The 18,023-nt window shown below is 42.8% G+C and overlaps 1 protein-coding gene across 1 annotated transcript in view; it reads left to right on the plus strand.

Annotated features, from left to right (window-relative positions):
* Window positions 1–1,486: 1,486 nt before the first annotated feature.
* The window catches only part of LOC130285386 (translation initiation factor IF-2-like), a 100,375-nt gene continuing 83,838 nt past the window's right edge, over window positions 1,487–18,023 (plus strand). Inside the window, exons 1-3 of the mRNA XM_056536746.1 lie at window positions 1,487–1,555; window positions 10,676–10,837; window positions 11,305–11,362. Coding sequence (XP_056392721.1) covers window positions 1,487–1,555; window positions 10,676–10,837; window positions 11,305–11,362 — 289 coding nt within the window. The remainder of the gene's footprint in view (window positions 1,556–10,675; window positions 10,838–11,304; window positions 11,363–18,023) is intronic.

Genomic DNA, 18,023 nt, shown 5'->3' on the forward strand with positions numbered 1-18,023 from the left:
CGGCTGCTGGGTTGCTGGTCAAGACACGACCGGTAGCTGACACCGGGAGCTCAGACCTCTCGCTGCGACTCCTGCTGCCACACGCCCCTACTCTGCTGCAACCTCTGCCTGCACCTGATAAATTTAGGCCTCTGCCACTATTCTGTGCACGTCCTGGCAATACTCTGCCTGATATACTTATTGCGTTTATGAGGGGAGTACAATACGCTTCACTACGCTTAAAACAGTATTTGTCTGTCCTTTCACAGTAACTAGGCCCTTGACAGATTAACTGGTACAAAATAGTACACTACTTAGATTTACGTATGTGGTATGCACTTATGAGGGCAGAAAAATTCACTACAGAACACTTTAAAAAAATTATTCCTGCCTCCTCTGCTAAGGTTTATGAAGTTGAGGCAGCTTGTTGAAATGTATGAGACAACACACAGCTCTCTGCCCCTTTCTGTAATACAATGCTGAAGAAAGTGATTGGGAGGTTAATGGCTGCAGTAAAAATCCTTTTCATTAAAAAAAAAATTCTCTTTGTCCACCAGAATGCTGATGTGACTAGGAGGTGAAAGACTGCTGGAAAAAGCTTCTGTGTAACACACGCACAGCGATATCCGTCCTCTTTCTCTACAGTGTAATGAATTAAATGACTGGCCGCAATATGGCTGCCAATTATATAGGGCTGTGACATCACAGGGGTGACTGGCTGCTGATAGGCTGCATCCTGCATGTGATTCAGGGTCATCCTGCCTACCCGCCTTCCTGCCTTGCCTTCCAGCCTTCCCAGGATTCCTTGCCCCATGTCCTCACATGTGGATCCACCATTTTAGATGTCTTGGAGCCTGGATCGCACTAAATGGAGTTTAATGTAACAATTTTTAATTAATCCAATTTTTCATGAAATTCATAACGAATTCGGATTTGTCAGCTTCAATACGCTCATCTCTAGTATCGCTAGCTACAGTAAATCTTCCATTTAAATTTAAATATTCATCTTTTAATCTTAGGGATTGTGAGGCCTATGGTCTCCTCATGTTGCTGCGAGCTGCAGGCTGTGTCATTCAGCCACTATGTGGTCTCCTCTTGCTTCCGCCAATTCCAGGCTGTGTCATTCTGCCAGATTATGTTCTCCTCATGCTGCTGCCACCTCTATGCTCTGCGGGAAATGGAGACAGAAATGTAAGTTTGGCATGGCGCTGCTGGAGACTTCGTAAAAGGAGGAAGAATTCGGTAAGTTTCAAACATTTATTGCAACACACGCAACACGTTTCTGGGTATGACAAAAACAAAAAAATACTATCTTTTTCCTGTAAATTTCTGTTTTTGTCATGCCTGATGAAAGGGTTGTTAATACCTAGAAATGCGTTGCGTGTGTTGCAATAAATGTTTGAAACTTACCAAATTCTTCCTCCTTTTACGAAGTCTCCAGCAGCCTGACGCCAAGCTTCCATTTCTGTCTCTGTTTCCCGCATTCTACACACGTTGGTGATCCAGCATGAGAAGCCGCTGCAGCTGTAGCTCCAGGTTTATTCATCTTGCCCTGGATTTTGCACAACTGCACCAGGTGAGTACGTTTTTGTCACTCTCATACTGTCACGCTCACCACCAGGATTCTTCACAAGGAAGCTTATTTGTATGTAACCTCTAGGCTCTGTCACTGTTCTGCCATGTGACTCCTTGTTAGTTTGGGTTACAGTATTAGTTCAAAGTAAACACCGGGACTTTAACTTGGGAATCTAATATAAATCTTAAATTTAAATTTAAAAAAATCAATGTAATCTTTACAAGACTGAGGCCTTATGGTCGTCGCCTTCATATTACCTGTGGAATTATCACAAGAATCCAATGAAACAGCTTCGAGCGATAACAATGAACCATAAGTGGAGGTTAGCTGAAACCGTTATCCTAATTTGTGGGAGGAGACTGGTCTTTATAAACCCACCTGATCCACACAGGTGCTGTCGCCAGCATGCAAGATGTCTTTGCACCGGATGCTGTGGTTTTGGCGGGAGGTTTGATTGCATATGTTGCAGAGAGGCACTGTCCGCTATCCTAACTATGATGCAAGGAATACGGTAATGCGTTAAGTTACCTTTCATGCTGCAGGCTGTGAAGTAGCTACATCTTGCTCCTACAATATGCAGTAAACATGCAGTAAGCACATGTAGCTGTGCAGGCTCCAGCCCTGGCCTGCTGGCCGTGAGGTAATTTGCATATTTCAGCTTGAGGTTAACTCTTTCCTGCCTCAGTCTCTTAGTCTGCAAAGATCACTCATAGGAGGTCACCGCTGTGGCTTATACAAATAATTGACTGCAGCAGGAGGATGTGTTTGGGCTGACAGAGCAGCACAGGCTGCTGAATCTCCAGGTGTTGGGGGGCCTCCATATTTCGGTGTTGTTTTGACTGTTCTTACATTTACGAGATTATTTTTCTTTCATATGTGACCTGGTGTAATCCAGTTTCATGCTCACAACCGCTCTCCATTCTGTCCCCTCGCTGGAGTCTCTCCTGCTGCGTCTCCCCATCTGTACGCTCTTTTATGCTGCAGCCCAGGTCCAATCTCTATCTCAGACATGTCATCCATTATAGGCCATGTATACATTGTCATTATACATTGTACTGTTATACATCACCAGTGCATTTATTTACTGTGTTTGTCAGTTACATGTACACCACGTATACATCCCTTAGTATATACCATGTAAGTTGCCATCAGTATACTGTTATATGTCACCGTGGTTATGTCACTTGTCGTAGATACATCATATGTCTCTATTATACTGTTTTATGTTACCATTCATATAACTTGTATAGTTTATAAATACACACACGTAGTCATGTATGGGTCATGTCCCCATAGAATATACTGTGCGCCCACCTGCTACGTCAGCGGATGTTTCATAGCTTTATTGTCACATTTGTCTTGGTTTTTAGTTATGTCACGTTAGGCTTCATTAATGTATGCAGGGCAGGTTTTTCAAGCTGTCACAACATGACTCTCATGGTTCTCAGGTCTAGTATGTTAGGCTGTTATCATGGCATTGCTGTTACTTTTACTCATGTGGGAGGTCAGGTGTGATAGGATGTCCTTGCTGACATTACCAAATGGTTCTCCACACTTATGTTTCCTTACAGCGTTCTGTGTTTCGTTACCATACACGCCATGTTTTCCTGCATTTATCACGCATACGGTTCACGCAAGATAACACGTATTCATTTCAACCAGGTACTGACATCACTTGGCTTCCTTTGTCATGGCTACATTCTACACAACTACACCACCATGATTGCGTTTCCACTTGGTTGCAACAGCAGGTAACAAGCAAAACCGCGTACTGCCATACGTTCCCACGCAGTATACTACGCCTACCTTCCACATAGTGTTCCTTACTGATATCCCACACAGTATACCACGCCTACCTTCCACATAGTGTTCCTTACTGATATCCCACACAGTATACCACGCCTACCTTCCACATAGTGTTCCATGCTTATATCCCACACAGTATACCACGCCTACCTTCCACATAGTGTTCCTTACTGATATCCCACACAGTATACCACGCCTACCTTCCACATAGTGTTCCATGCTGATATCCCACACAGTATACTACGCCTACCTTCCACATAGTGTTCCTTACTGATATCCCACACAGTATACCACGTCTACCTTCCACATAGTGTTCCATGCTTATATCCCACACAGTATACCACGCCTACCTTCCACATAGTGTTCCTTACTGATATCCCACACAGTATACCACGCCTACCTTCCACATAGTGTTCATTGCTGATATCCCACACAGTATACCACGCCTACCTTCCACATAGTGTTCCTTGCTGATATCCCACACAGTATACCACGCCTACCTTCCACATAGTGTTCCTTACTGATATCCCACACAGTATACCACGCCTACCTTCCACATAGTGTTCCTTGCTGATATCCCACACAGTATACCACGCCTACCTTCCACATAGTGTTCCATGCTGATATTCCACACAGTATACCACGCCTACCTTCCACATAGTGTTCCTTACTGATACCCCACACAGTATACTACGCCTACCTTCCACATAGTGTTCCATGCTGATATCCCACACAGTATACCACGCCTACCTTCCACATAGTGTTCCATGCTTATATCCCACACAGTATACCACGCCTACCTTCCACATAGTGTTCCTTGCTGATATCCCACACAGTATACCACGCCTACCTTCCACATAGTGTTCCTTGCTGATATCCCACACAGTATACCACGCCTACCTTCCACATAGTGTTCCATGCTGATATCCCACACAGTATACCACGCCTACCTTCCACATAGTGTTCCATGCTTATATCCCACACAGTATACCACGCCTACCTTCCACATAGTGTTCCTTGCTGATATCCCACACAGTATACCACGCCTACCTTCCACATAGTGTTCCATGCTTATATCCCACACAGTATACCACGCCTACCTTCCACATAGTGTTCCATGCTTATATCCCACACAGTATACCACGCCTACCTTCCACATAGTGTTGAGCGGCATAGGCCATATTCGAATTCGCGAATATTCGCGAATATATGGACGAATATTCGTCATATATTCGCGAATATTCGCATATTCGTTACATTCTCGTTTTATTTTCGCGTATGCGAAAATACGCGCATGCGAAAATTAGCATATGTGGAAATTCGCATATGCGAAAATTAGCATATGCGAATTTTCGCATATGCGAATTTTCGCACGCCAGTCTCACACAGTAGTATTACAGCCTTCTTTACACCACACAAGCTGGAAGCAGAGAGGGGTGATCACTGTGATGTGTACTGTGAAGAAAAAAAAAAAAAAAAAAACGAATATTCGTAATTACGAATATATAGCGCTATATTCGCGAAATTCGCGAATTCGCGAATATGCGATATTCGCGAATAATATTCGAATTGCGAATATTCGCGAGCAACACTACTTCCACATAGTGTTCCTTGCTGATATCCCACACAGTATACCACGCCTACCTTCCACATAGTGTTCCATGCTTATATCCCACACAGTATACCACGCCTACCTTCCACATAGTGTTCCTTGCTGATATCCCACACAGTATACCACGCCTACCTTCCACATAGTGTTCCATGCTGATATCCCACACAGTATACCACGCCTACCTTCCACATAGTGTTCCATGCTGATATCCCACACAGTATACCACGCCTACCTTCCACATAGTGTTCCATGCTGATATCCCATACAGTATACCACGCCTACCTTCCACATAGTGTTCCTTACTGATATCCCACACAGTATACCACGCCTACCTTCCACATAGTGTTCCTTGCTGATATCCCACACAGTATACCACGCCTACCTTCCACATAGTGTTCCTTACTGATATCCCACACAGTATACCACGTCTACCTTCCACATAGTGTTCCATGCTTATATCCCACACAGTATACCACGCCTACCTTCCACATAGTGTTCCTTGCTGATATCCCACACAGTATACTACGCCTACCTTCCACATAGTGTTCCTTGCTGATATCCCACACAGTATACCACGCCTACCTTCCACATAGTGTTCCTTACTGATATCCCAACCAGTATACCACGCCTACCTTCCACATAGTGTTCCATGCTGATATCCCATACAGTATACCACGCCTACCTTCCACATAGTGTTCCATGCTTATATCCCATACAGTATACCACGCCTACCTTCCACATAGTGTTCCTTGCTGATATCCCACACAGTATACCACGCCTACCTTCCACATAGTGTTCCTTACTGATATCCCAACCAGTATACCACGCCTACCTTCCACATAGTGTTCCATGCTGATATCCCACACAGTATACCACGCCTACCTTCCACATAGTGTTCCATGCTGATATCCCACACAGTATACTACGCCTACCTTCCACATAGTGTTCCTTACTGATATCCCACACAGTATACCACGCCTACCTTCCACATAGTGTTCCTTACTGATATCCCAACCAGTATACCACGCCTACCTTCCACATAGTGTTCCATGCTGATATCCCATACAGTATACCACGCCTACCTTCCACATAGTGTTCCATGCTTATATCCCATACAGTATACCACGCCTACCTTCCACATAGTGTTCCTTGCTGATATCCCACACAGTATACCACGCCTACCTTCCACATAGTGTTCCTTACTGATATCCCAACCAGTATACCACGCCTACCTTCCACATAGTGTTCCATGCTGATATCCCATACAGTATACTACGCCTACCTTCCACATAGTGTTCCATGCTTATATCCCACACAGTATACCACGCCTACCTTCCACATAGTGTTCCTTACTGATATCCCACACAGTATACCACGCCTACCTTCCACATAGTGTTCCATGCTTATATCCCATACAGTATACCACGCCTACCTTCCACATAGTGTTCCTTGCTGATATCCCACACAGTATACCACGCCTACCTTCCACATAGTGTTCCTTGCTGATATCCCACACAGTATACCACGCCTACCTTCCACATAGTGTTCCTTGCTGATATCCCACACAGTATACTACGCCTACCTTCCACATAGTGTTCCTTACTGATATCCCAACCAGTATACCACGCCTACCTTCCACATAGTGTTCCATGCTGATATCCCACACAGTATACCACGCCTACCTTCCACATAGTGTTCCATGCTTATATCCCATACAGTATACCACGCCTACCTTCCACATAGTGTTCCTTGCTGATATCCCACACAGTATACCACGCCTACCTTCCACATAGTGTTCCTTGCTGATATCCCACACAGTATACCACGCCTACCTTCCACATAGTGTTCCTTGCTGATATCCCACACAGTATACCACGCCTACCTTCCACATAGTGTTCCTTACTGATATCCCAACCAGTATACCACGCCTACCTTCCACATAGTGTTCCATGCTGATATCCCACACAGTATACCACGCCTACCTTCCACATAGTGTTCCATGCTGATATCCCACACAGTATACTACGCCTACCTTCCACATAGTGTTCCTTACTGATATCCCACACAGTATACCACGCCTACCTTCCACATAGTGTTCCTTACTGATATCCCAACCAGTACACCACGCCTACCTTCCACATAGTGTTCCTTGCTGATATCCCACACAGTATACCACGCCTACCTTCCACATAGTGTTCCATGCTGATATCCCACACAGTATACCACGCCTACCTTCCACATAGTGTTCCATGCTTATATCCCACACAGTATACCACGCCTACCTTCCACATAGTGTTCCATGCTGATATCCCACACAGTATACCACGCCTACCTTCCACATAGTGTTCCTTGCTGATATCCCACACAGTATACCACGCCTACCTTCCACATAGTGTTCCATGCTGATATCCCACACAGTATACCACGCCTACCTTCCACATAGTGTTCCATGCTGATATCCCACACAGTATACCACGCCTACCTTCCACATAGTGTTCCATGCTTATATCCCACACAGTATACCACGCCTACCTTCCACATAGTGTTCCTTACTGATATCCCAACCAGTATACCACGCCTACCTTCCACATAGTGTTCCATGCTGATATCCCATACAGTATACCACGCCTACCTTCCACATAGTGTTCCATGCTTATATCCCATACAGTATACCACGCCTGCCTTCCACATAGTGTTCCTTGCTTATATCCCACACAGTATACCACGCCTACCTTCCACATAGTGTTCCTTGCTTATATCCCACACAGTATACCACGCCTACCTTCCACATAGTGTTCCTTGCTGATATCCCACACAGTATACCACGCCTACCTTCCACATAGTGTTCCTTGCTGATATCCCACACAGTATACCACGCCTACCTTCCACATAGTGTTCCTTGCTGATATCCCACACAGTATACCACGCCTGCATTCAACAGTGTATTGCTCAGGTTCCTACTCGGTGTACGTGTTTATGTTTCCCTAGCGGTGTAACATGTACATCTTCCTTCAATGTGACCCGCATATGTTTCTTACAGTATTGTTTTCATGGCTTGCGGTTACGTTTTTCATGTTCAGCGCTGTCATGCTACTCTTATGTTTCTCATTGAACATGATTCATTCTACCCCATAACGTTCACACTACGCAAATATTCCTATAGCAGGCACATTACGCATAAAATTATGTATACCTTTCTGGAGCGGTCACATTGTACATACATGACTGTGACATTTATGCTACAATAGTTCCGGTGGCATGTGTTACCTGAGCTGATACCATGCTTCACGTTATATTGGTTTGCAGTACCAGACGTTTATACCATAGCATATGTACTGTGCTCGTTTGGTATAGTTGATTTACTGGGCTTTGTGCTAATATAGCCGATGCTGTGTTACGTTTCCATAGCTGTCATGTGGTGCATTAATGTCCCTATTGTGGTCATACGGTGCTTATGTTACTATAGCTGATAATTTGCATTACATAACAAGTGTCTATATGCTATGCGTTTAATTAACTGATATACGTACTGTAGCAGATATACTGGGCATTTTACATTATTTTAGCTGACATATGGGCCTATGTTTTATTGCTGGTAATTGCGTTTTACTGTGGCTTATATATACTGTGTATTAGTGGTTAATTTAGCTGTTCTGCTGAACATTAATGTTGTTCAGGGTTTACACTACTTTAAGCTTATATACAGGGCTTTGTGGTTTTCGGAGATGTTATACGGTGCTTACATTACTCCAAGTGATATACCATGCTTCAACGTTAACGGTTCTCTTCAGTGTCACATACATACGGTTACCTTCAGTGTCACATACATACGGTTACCTTCAGTGTCACATACATACGGTTCTCTTCAGTGTCACATACATACGGTTCTCTTCAGTGTCACATACATACGGTTACCTGCAGTGTCACATACATACGGTTACCTGCAGTGTCACATACATACGGTTCTCTTCAGTGTCACATACATACGGTTCTCTTCAGTGTCACATACATACGGTTCTCTTCAGTGTCACATACATACGGTTACCTTCAGTGTCACATACATACGGTTACCTGCAGTGTCACATACATACGGTTACCTGCAGTGTCACATACATACGGTTACCTTCAGTGTCACATACATACGGTTACCTTCAGTGTCACATACATACGGTTACCTTCAGTGTCACATACATACGGTTACCTTCAGTGTCACATACATACGGTTACCTTCAGTGTCACATACATACGGTTACCTTCAGTGTCACATGCATACGGTTACCTGCAGTGTCACATACATACGGTTACCTTCAGTGTCACATACATACGGTTACCTTCAGTGTCACATACATACGGTTACCTGCAGTGTCACATACATACGGTTACCTTCAGTGTCACATACATATGGTTACCTTCAGTGTCACATACATACGGTTCTCTTCAGTGTCACATACATACGGTTCTCTTCAGTGTCACATACATACGGTTACCTTCAGTGTCACATACATACGGTTACCTTCAGTGTCACATACATACGGTTACCTGCAGTGTCACATACATACGGTTACCTTCAGTGTCACATACATACGGTTACCTTCAGTGTCACATACATACGGTTACCTGCAGTGTCACATACATACGGTTACCTTCAGTGTCACATACATACGGTTACCTTCAGTGTCACATACATACGGTTCTCTTCAGTGTCACATACATACGGTTCTCTTCAGTGTCACATACATACGGTTACCTTCAGTGTCACATACATACGGTTACCTTCAGTGTCACATACATACGGTTACCTGCAGTGTCACATACATACGGTTACCTTCAGTGTCACATACATACGGTTACCTTCAGTGTCACATACATACGGTTACCTGCAGTGTCACATACATACGGTTACCTTCAGTGTCACATACATACGGTTCTCTTCAGTGTCACATATATACGGTTACCTTCAGTGTCACATACATACGGTTACCTTCAGTGTCACATACATACGGTTACCTTCAGTGTCACATACATACGGTTCTCTTCAGTGTCACATACATACGGTTACCTTCAGTGTCACATACATACGGTTACCTTCAGTGTCACATACATACGGTTCTCTTCAGTGTCACATACATACGGTTACCTTCAGTGTCACATACATACGGTTACCTTCAGTGTCACATACATACGGTTACCTTCAGTGTCACATACATACGGTTACCTTCAGTGTCACATACATACGGTTACCTTCAGTGTCACATACATACGGTTACCTGCAGTGTCACATACATACGGTTACCTGCAGTGTCACATACATACGGTTCTCTTCAGTGTCACATACATACGGTTCTCTTCAGTGTCACATACATACGGTTCTCTTCAGTGTCACATACATACGGTTACCTTCAGTGTCACATACATACGGTTCTCTTCAGTGTCACATACATACGGTTACCTTCAGTGTCATATACATACGGTTACATTCAGTGTGACATACATACGGTTCTCTTCAGTGTCACATATATACGGTTACCTTCAGTGTCACATACATACGGTTACCTGCAGTGTCACATACATACGGTTACCTGCAGTGTCGCATACATACGGTTACCTGCAGTGTGACATGCATACATTTCCCTACAGGGTAATACGCATACAGTTCCTTACAGTATACGTTTCATAGTTATTCTCCCATCCTTTTGTTTCAGCTGTCACGTTGTGTACGCTTGGTTGTTTTACCTCTTAGCGCCATACGTTCAGTGTGGTTGAAGGCTGATTGCTATCGTCAATCCGTAAAGCCTCATCTTTATAGTTTAGTTTCTGGTCATTATACACGCCTTGTTACAGCCAGGTTGACCTCACCGTTCCAGGTAAGCTTTAAGTCGTCACTTTACATGCCTTTTGCACGTCACACGCTCCCGTGAGAGAGAAGTCTCGTATCGTTGTCATTCCTTTGTATATTATAAATGTTCTCATTTGGGGCAGATTGTATCGTCAATCCACGAGCCTCTTGTTGTCTTTTGTCCGTACGTTACACACGCCCCTGTTAGAGGCAGATAGCTCATGTTATACGGTGCTTACGTTACTTCAAGGGATATACCATACGTCAACGTTAACGGTTCCCTACAGTGGGACATATATATGGTTCCCTACAGGGTAATACACATACAGTTCCTTACAGTGTACGTCTCCTAGTTTATTGTCCCCTTCTGTTGTTTCAGCTCTTTTGTTTCATCTTACTTTATGTACGCTAGGTTGCTTTAAGTCTTAGCGCTATGTGTTCGATGTGGTTGGAGGCTAAATGCTGTTGTGAATCTGTAAAGCTTCATCTTTATAGTTTCCTTTTTGGTCATTACACACTCCTTGTTACAGCCAGTTTGACCTCGCCATTCCAGGTAAGCTTTAAGTCATCACTTTACATGCCTTTCGTACGTCACACGCTCCCGTGAGAGAGAGGCTGCTCGACAATCCTCGAGCCTCATATCGTTGTCATTCCTTTGTACATTAGAAATGTTCTCATTGGGGGCAGATTGTATCATCAATCCACGAGCCTCTTGTCGTCTTTTGTTTTGTACGTTACATATGCCCTTTTAGAGGCAGATTGCTTATGTTATACAGTGCTTATGTTACTTCAAGTGATATACCATGTTTCAACGTTAACGGTTCCCTATAGTGTGATATACATATGGTTACCTACAGGGTAATTAATACGCATACAGTTCCTTACAGTGTAAGTTTCATATTTTGTTGTCCCCTTCTGTTTCAGCTCTTTTGTTTCAGCTTATGTTATGTACTCTAGGTTGTTTACCGCTTAGCGCTATGCATTCAGTGTGGTTGAAGGCTGATTGCTGTCGTCAATCCGTAAAGCTTCATCTTTATAGTTTCCTTTTTGGTCATTACATACGCCTTGTTACAGTCAGTGTTAAGCTGTCTCTTTGCATGCCTTTCGTACGTCACATGTCCCTGTGAGAGATAGGCTGCCCGACAATCCTCGAGCCTTCGTATTGCTGTCATTCCTTTGTACATTACAAACGTTCTTGTTTGGGGCAGATTGTATCATCAATCCACGAGCCTCTTGTCATTTGTTTTTGTACGTTACTTACGCCCCTGTTAGAGGCAGATTGCTTGACAATCAACGAGCCTCATGTTGTTTCCGTTTCTATGTTCCATGAGCTTTTGTCAGAGGCAGATTGGACTGTCAGTCCATGAGCCTCATGTTTTTTTCCATTTCTGCGTTTCATATGATTCTGTCCGAGGCAGATTGGACTGTCAGTCCACGATCCTCATGTTGTTTCCGTTTCTATGTTCCATGAGCTTTTGTCAGAGGCAGATTGGACTGTCAGTCCACGAGCCTCATGTTTTTCCATTTCTGCGTTTCATACGATTCTGTCCGAGGCAGATTGCACTGTCAGTCCACGATCCTCATGTTGTTTCCGTTTCTGCGTTTCATATGATTCTGTCTGAGGCAGATTCAGTCCACGAGCCTCATGTTGTTGCCATCTCTATCTTGCTCTTATGTATGTTACTATGTGTCTGATTGTGGTCTTAGTTGTACACGTCTTAGTGTTAAGTTCTTTGATGTGGGTTCAGCTTGTTCATGTCTTGTCGTGTGTACCTGTTGGGAAATTTCCCTTATCGGTCTTTGTAACCTGCTGGTCATGTATATTTTCTTCTGCAATAAGCCTCAGGGTGTAGCAGTAATAATCTTCTTTACACCTGCAAGTATGTGGAGACTACCTTACTGGAAACCTCAGGATAAGTATGTTATATACTTTTATGTTTTTTCTATGTGGGTCTGTTGTTGTCACTTTATGTATGGCATGGTTCAATAGGATTACTTATATGTGTAGCTCGGGACACTTTTCAAATCTTCCTCTTCTGGCACTACCTATCTAAATACCTACTAACGTTTGTGTTTTGGCCACTTTTCTAACCGACTCATTGTACCTTCTGTCTATCTAGCACTTCGACATTTTCTATATTTGACACTTGGGTTACCTCTATCCATGCGCACCCTGGTAATACCATCCTGGTAGGTGCTATGGGTCTAGTAGTGCCAAGTGGTATATCTAGAAATTTATCTTGGCTTCGGCTCCATAACAGCTGCGCCAGCTTCTGGGTAGGGGCTTCTCTTTGTCAGTTATCACTTAGATATTAAGTAAGTTAAGGGCACTGTTATCGCTCTGTTTCATTGACACGTTCCAACCTCCGGCTGTTAACTGGAGTATTTTGTCTGTTATCTTGGGTTCATATGACGTAGGTTATGCTTAACCATTAATTCATGTATTACCTAACTGAAGTATTTTTGCCCCCTTCTCTAGAATACCCTTCACGGCCGGCCAGGCACACCCCAGGCCTAATTATTCATGCAAGTGGTGCCCTACTTACAGTACATATAAGAATCCGACCACATGTGGAGGTTAGCTGAAACAGTTAACCTAATTTGTGGGAGGATTCTGGTCTTTATATACCCACCTGATCCACACAGGTGCTGTCACCAGCATGCAAGATGTCCCCACCCTCCCTTCTCCTTTTTTTTCTACAGTCACTCTCGGGGTATCCCCCTTCTCTAGGATACCCTTCACGACCACCCAGGCACACCCCAGGCCTAATTATTCATGCAAGTGGTACCCTACTTACGGTACATATAAGAATCTGACCATAACTGATTAAATGAAACATTCACACTTTCATAGTCAGGGGGGCGCTGAGAGGTCGGGGCAGGAACAGGTGGTACCTCGCATGGCAGAGGACCGCCAGCTTGATTCTAAGATACAAGTATGAGCTTTTTCACTGCAGCCACTTCTAGCTTTATGCACCCACTCATCCAATGGCACAGTAGCTGAATTTGTTCCTGTTCAAGTAGCTGGTACTGCAGTCCCTCCCTTTTCAAGTGGACACTCAGAGTATGGGGGTGCGCTGAGAGGCAGGGGCTGGAACAGGTATTAGCTTGCCTCTCGGCAGACCGCCAGCTCGATGCTCACCAGAATGAGTAATCAAAAAATTTAAATAAATTCTAATTAAATAAAATAAAAATTACATAAAAAATCTGCCACATTCAGACGCTCTGAATGCAATGCATGTAATCTGCATGTCATACTGAATAACAATATTATTACACTACCCCAGCACACTCCATATGCGTGTTAGAACAAAGCAAAGTGTTCTGTACCTCTATAGACTTGACTGATGATCTCTATAGACATGACTGGATGATGATGATCTCTATAGACATGACTGGATGATGATCTCTATAGACATGACTGGATGATGATCTCTATAGACATGACTGGATGATGATCTCTATAGACATGACTGGATGATGATCTCTATAGACATGACTGGATGATGATCTCTATAGATGTGACTGGAAGATGATCTCTATAGACATGAGTGGATAATGATCTCTATAGACATGACAGGATGATGATCTCTATAGACATGACTGGATGATGATCTCTATAGACATGACTGGATGATGATCTCTATAGACATGACTGGATGATGATGATCTCTATAGACATGACTGGATGATCTCTATAGACATGACTGGAGGATGATCTCTATAGACATGACTGGATGATGATCTCTATAGACATGACTGGATGATGATCTCTATAGACATGACTGGATGATGATCTCTATTGACATGACTGGATGATGATCTCTATAGACATGACTGGATGATGATGATCTCCATAGACATGACTGGATGATGATGATCTCTATAGACATGACTGGATGATGATCTCTATAGAAATGACTGGATGATCTCTATAGACATGACTGGATGATGATCTCTATAGACATGACTGGATGATGATGATCTCTATAGACATGACTGGATGATGATCTCTATTGACATGACTGGATGATGATCTCTATAGACATGACTGGATGATGATGATCTCTATAGACATGACTGGATGATGATGATCTCTATAGACATGACTGGATGATGATCTCTATAGACATGACTGGATGATGATCTCTATAGATGTGACTGGAAGATGATCTCTATAGACATGAGTGGATAATGATCTCTATAGACATGGCAGGATGATGATCTCTATAGACATGACTGGATGATGATCTCTATAGACATGACTGGATGATGATCTCTATTGACATGACTGGATGATGATCTCTATAGACATGACTGGATGATGATGATCTCTATAGACATAACTGGATGATGATCTCTATAGAAATGACTGGATGATCTCTATAGACATGACTGGATGATGATCTCTATAGACATGACTGGATGATGATGATCTCTATAGACATGACTGGATGATGATCTCTATAGACATGACTGGATGATGATGATCTCTATAGACATGACTGAATGATGATGATCTCTATAGACATGACTGGATGATGATCTCTATAGACATGACTGGATGATGATCTTTATAGACATGACTGGATGATGATCTTTATAGACATGACTGGATGATGATCTTTATAGACATGACTGGATGATGATCTCTATAGACATGACTGGATGATGATCTCTATAGACATGACTGGATGATGATGATCTCTATAGACATGACTGGATGATGATGATCTCTATAGACATGACTGGATGATCTCTATAGACATGACTGGAGGATGATCTCTATAGACATGACTGGAGGATGATCTCTATAGACATGACTGGATGATGATGATCTCTATAGACATGACTGGATGATGATGATCTCTATAGACATGACTGGATGATGATCTCTATAGACATGACTGGATGATAATCTCTATATAAATGACTTATTAAATTTAAAATAAAAGTGATGTTTAGGGGCCCAGTTCTGTTTTCTTTTTTAAGCTATTGAAGAGATATTGGGTGATTTTGATGGACTCTTGTTTTTTTTTACCCTTATGCACTTTGTAACCATATAACTATCATCTGATGCTTTAGAATGGGACTGGCCTGGACTTTGGAGTTATAAATGGTGTCTATTAACCACAACTATCACTGGATAAACTATCTGTACATTCAACTTAACAGTTAATTATAAAAATATATAAGACAAAAACAAAAAGGTCTCCACCAATGGGTAAATGAAAAACATATATTACTGCAAACAGTCCAAAGTGTCACTGATATCCAATAGTCAAAGGTAAAGAAAATGGCGATGCTATACAGCAATACTAGTACAATTCTGTGACTCCCAAATACATCATTCCTATGACTGAGAGTAAGTGACGGTTTGGGGAAATAAAAGATTGATAACAAAAATACACACTGTCACCCGGTTGTGTCCCCATCATTACTAATCTATATATGCGGGAAAACCTTAATGTCATTATGGAGACTTAATCTTGGGGGGAAAACTTCATAACGATAAATTAGTAAAAAAAATAATGGCAGATTTATCAAACTGTGTGAGAGAAAAAGTTAATACATTTTTTCAACAGCAACCAATCACAGCTCAGATAACAAGCTCCGGTAAAGTGAAAGCTGAACTGTGATTGGTCACTGTGGGAAAATCCCTCCATTTTCTCTCTCACACAGTTTGATAAATCTGGGCCAATATTTTGCCAACCAGATGTGCCTCATTTTTCCTTATTATTATAAATATATAATCATGGGGCAGACTGGGTGTTTGCAAATGGGATTGGGAGAGGACAACCAAATATGCCTGTAATAGTGTCTAGGGCCAGGAGCTGTGTCCATTGTTAGAGTCATTATGAAGTATCTTGGAGGGAGGTAAATAGGTGTATGGTGGATCATGAATGGGATATTACTGATATATACGGCCAGGTGTAGTATACTGCATGGGGTCTGGTGGTGCTCTATATCTCTACATATAAAGCATCTGTGGAGTGACCCAACCCAAAGCCCTTTCCCCCAAAATACCCTAACACAGGGCACTGGTGACCCTTTCCGGAACCTGACCCGTTCTCTATAATAACCCCATAGGTTGAGGCTTTAGCACCGAGTGATGCTAATGCAAAACGCTTCTACATCCATGTTCCTGAGCATGGTGGCCATGAAAGATCCAGGGTGTGACAAGAAGATGGGGTTAGTTTGGAAGATAAGGGAAGAGGGTCACCAGAGGGGGGGGGGGGGGGTAAATAAAGTAGGGTCTTCATATTAATGCACAAAGGTGATACATATGATATGAAATCTGATGTTGGCGGGAAGGGCTGATACCTTTGCTGTATAATCACATTATTATTCACGAGTCCGACCAGTCACATTGGAAGAATGGGGCCTGGGGAGGGGGGGGAGATCGGGTATGCGACATGTACATTGTGTGTAGAAGGACCCCTAAGTTTCAGATGTATTAACCATCAGGATACTAAGATGCATCTACATCTGGGGTGATCTTCTGCATCAATAAACCAGAGGGTAAAACATGTGAAGTCCAGTCTGTCATTAATCCACGAGCCTCTTGTCGTCTTTTGTTTTGTACATTACATATGCCCTTTTAGAGGCAGATTGCTTATGTTATACAGTGCTTATGTTACTTCAAGTGATATACCATGTTTCAACGTTAACGGTTCCCTATAGTGTGATATACATATGGTTACCTACAGGGTAATTAATACGCATACAGTTCCTTACAGTGTAAGTTTCATATTTTGTTGTCCCCTTCTGTTTCAGCTCTTTTGTTTCAGCTTATGTTATGTACTCTAGGTTGTTTACCGCTTAGCGCTATGCATTCAGTGTGGTTGAAGGCTGATTGCTGTCGTCAATCCGTAAAGCTTCATCTTTATAGTTTCCTTTTTGGTCATTACATACGCCTTGTTACAGTCAGTGTTAAGCTGTCTCTTTGCATGCCTTTCGTACGTCACATGTCCCTGTGAGAGATAGGCTGCCCGACAATCCTCGAGCCTTCGTATTGCTGTCATTCCTTTGTACATTACAAACGTTCTTGTTTGGGGCAGATTGTATCATCAATCCACGAGCCTCTTGTCATTTGTTTTTGTACGTTACTTACGCCCCTGTTAGAGGCAGATTGCTTGACAATCAACGAGCCTCATGTTGTTTCCGTTTCTATGTTCCATGAGCTTTTGTCAGAGGCAGATTGGACTGTCAGT

The sequence above is a fragment of the Hyla sarda genome, chromosome 8 (genome assembly GCF_029499605.1).
Source record: "Hyla sarda isolate aHylSar1 chromosome 8, aHylSar1.hap1, whole genome shotgun sequence".
Taxonomy (NCBI): domain Eukaryota; kingdom Metazoa; phylum Chordata; class Amphibia; order Anura; family Hylidae; genus Hyla; species Hyla sarda.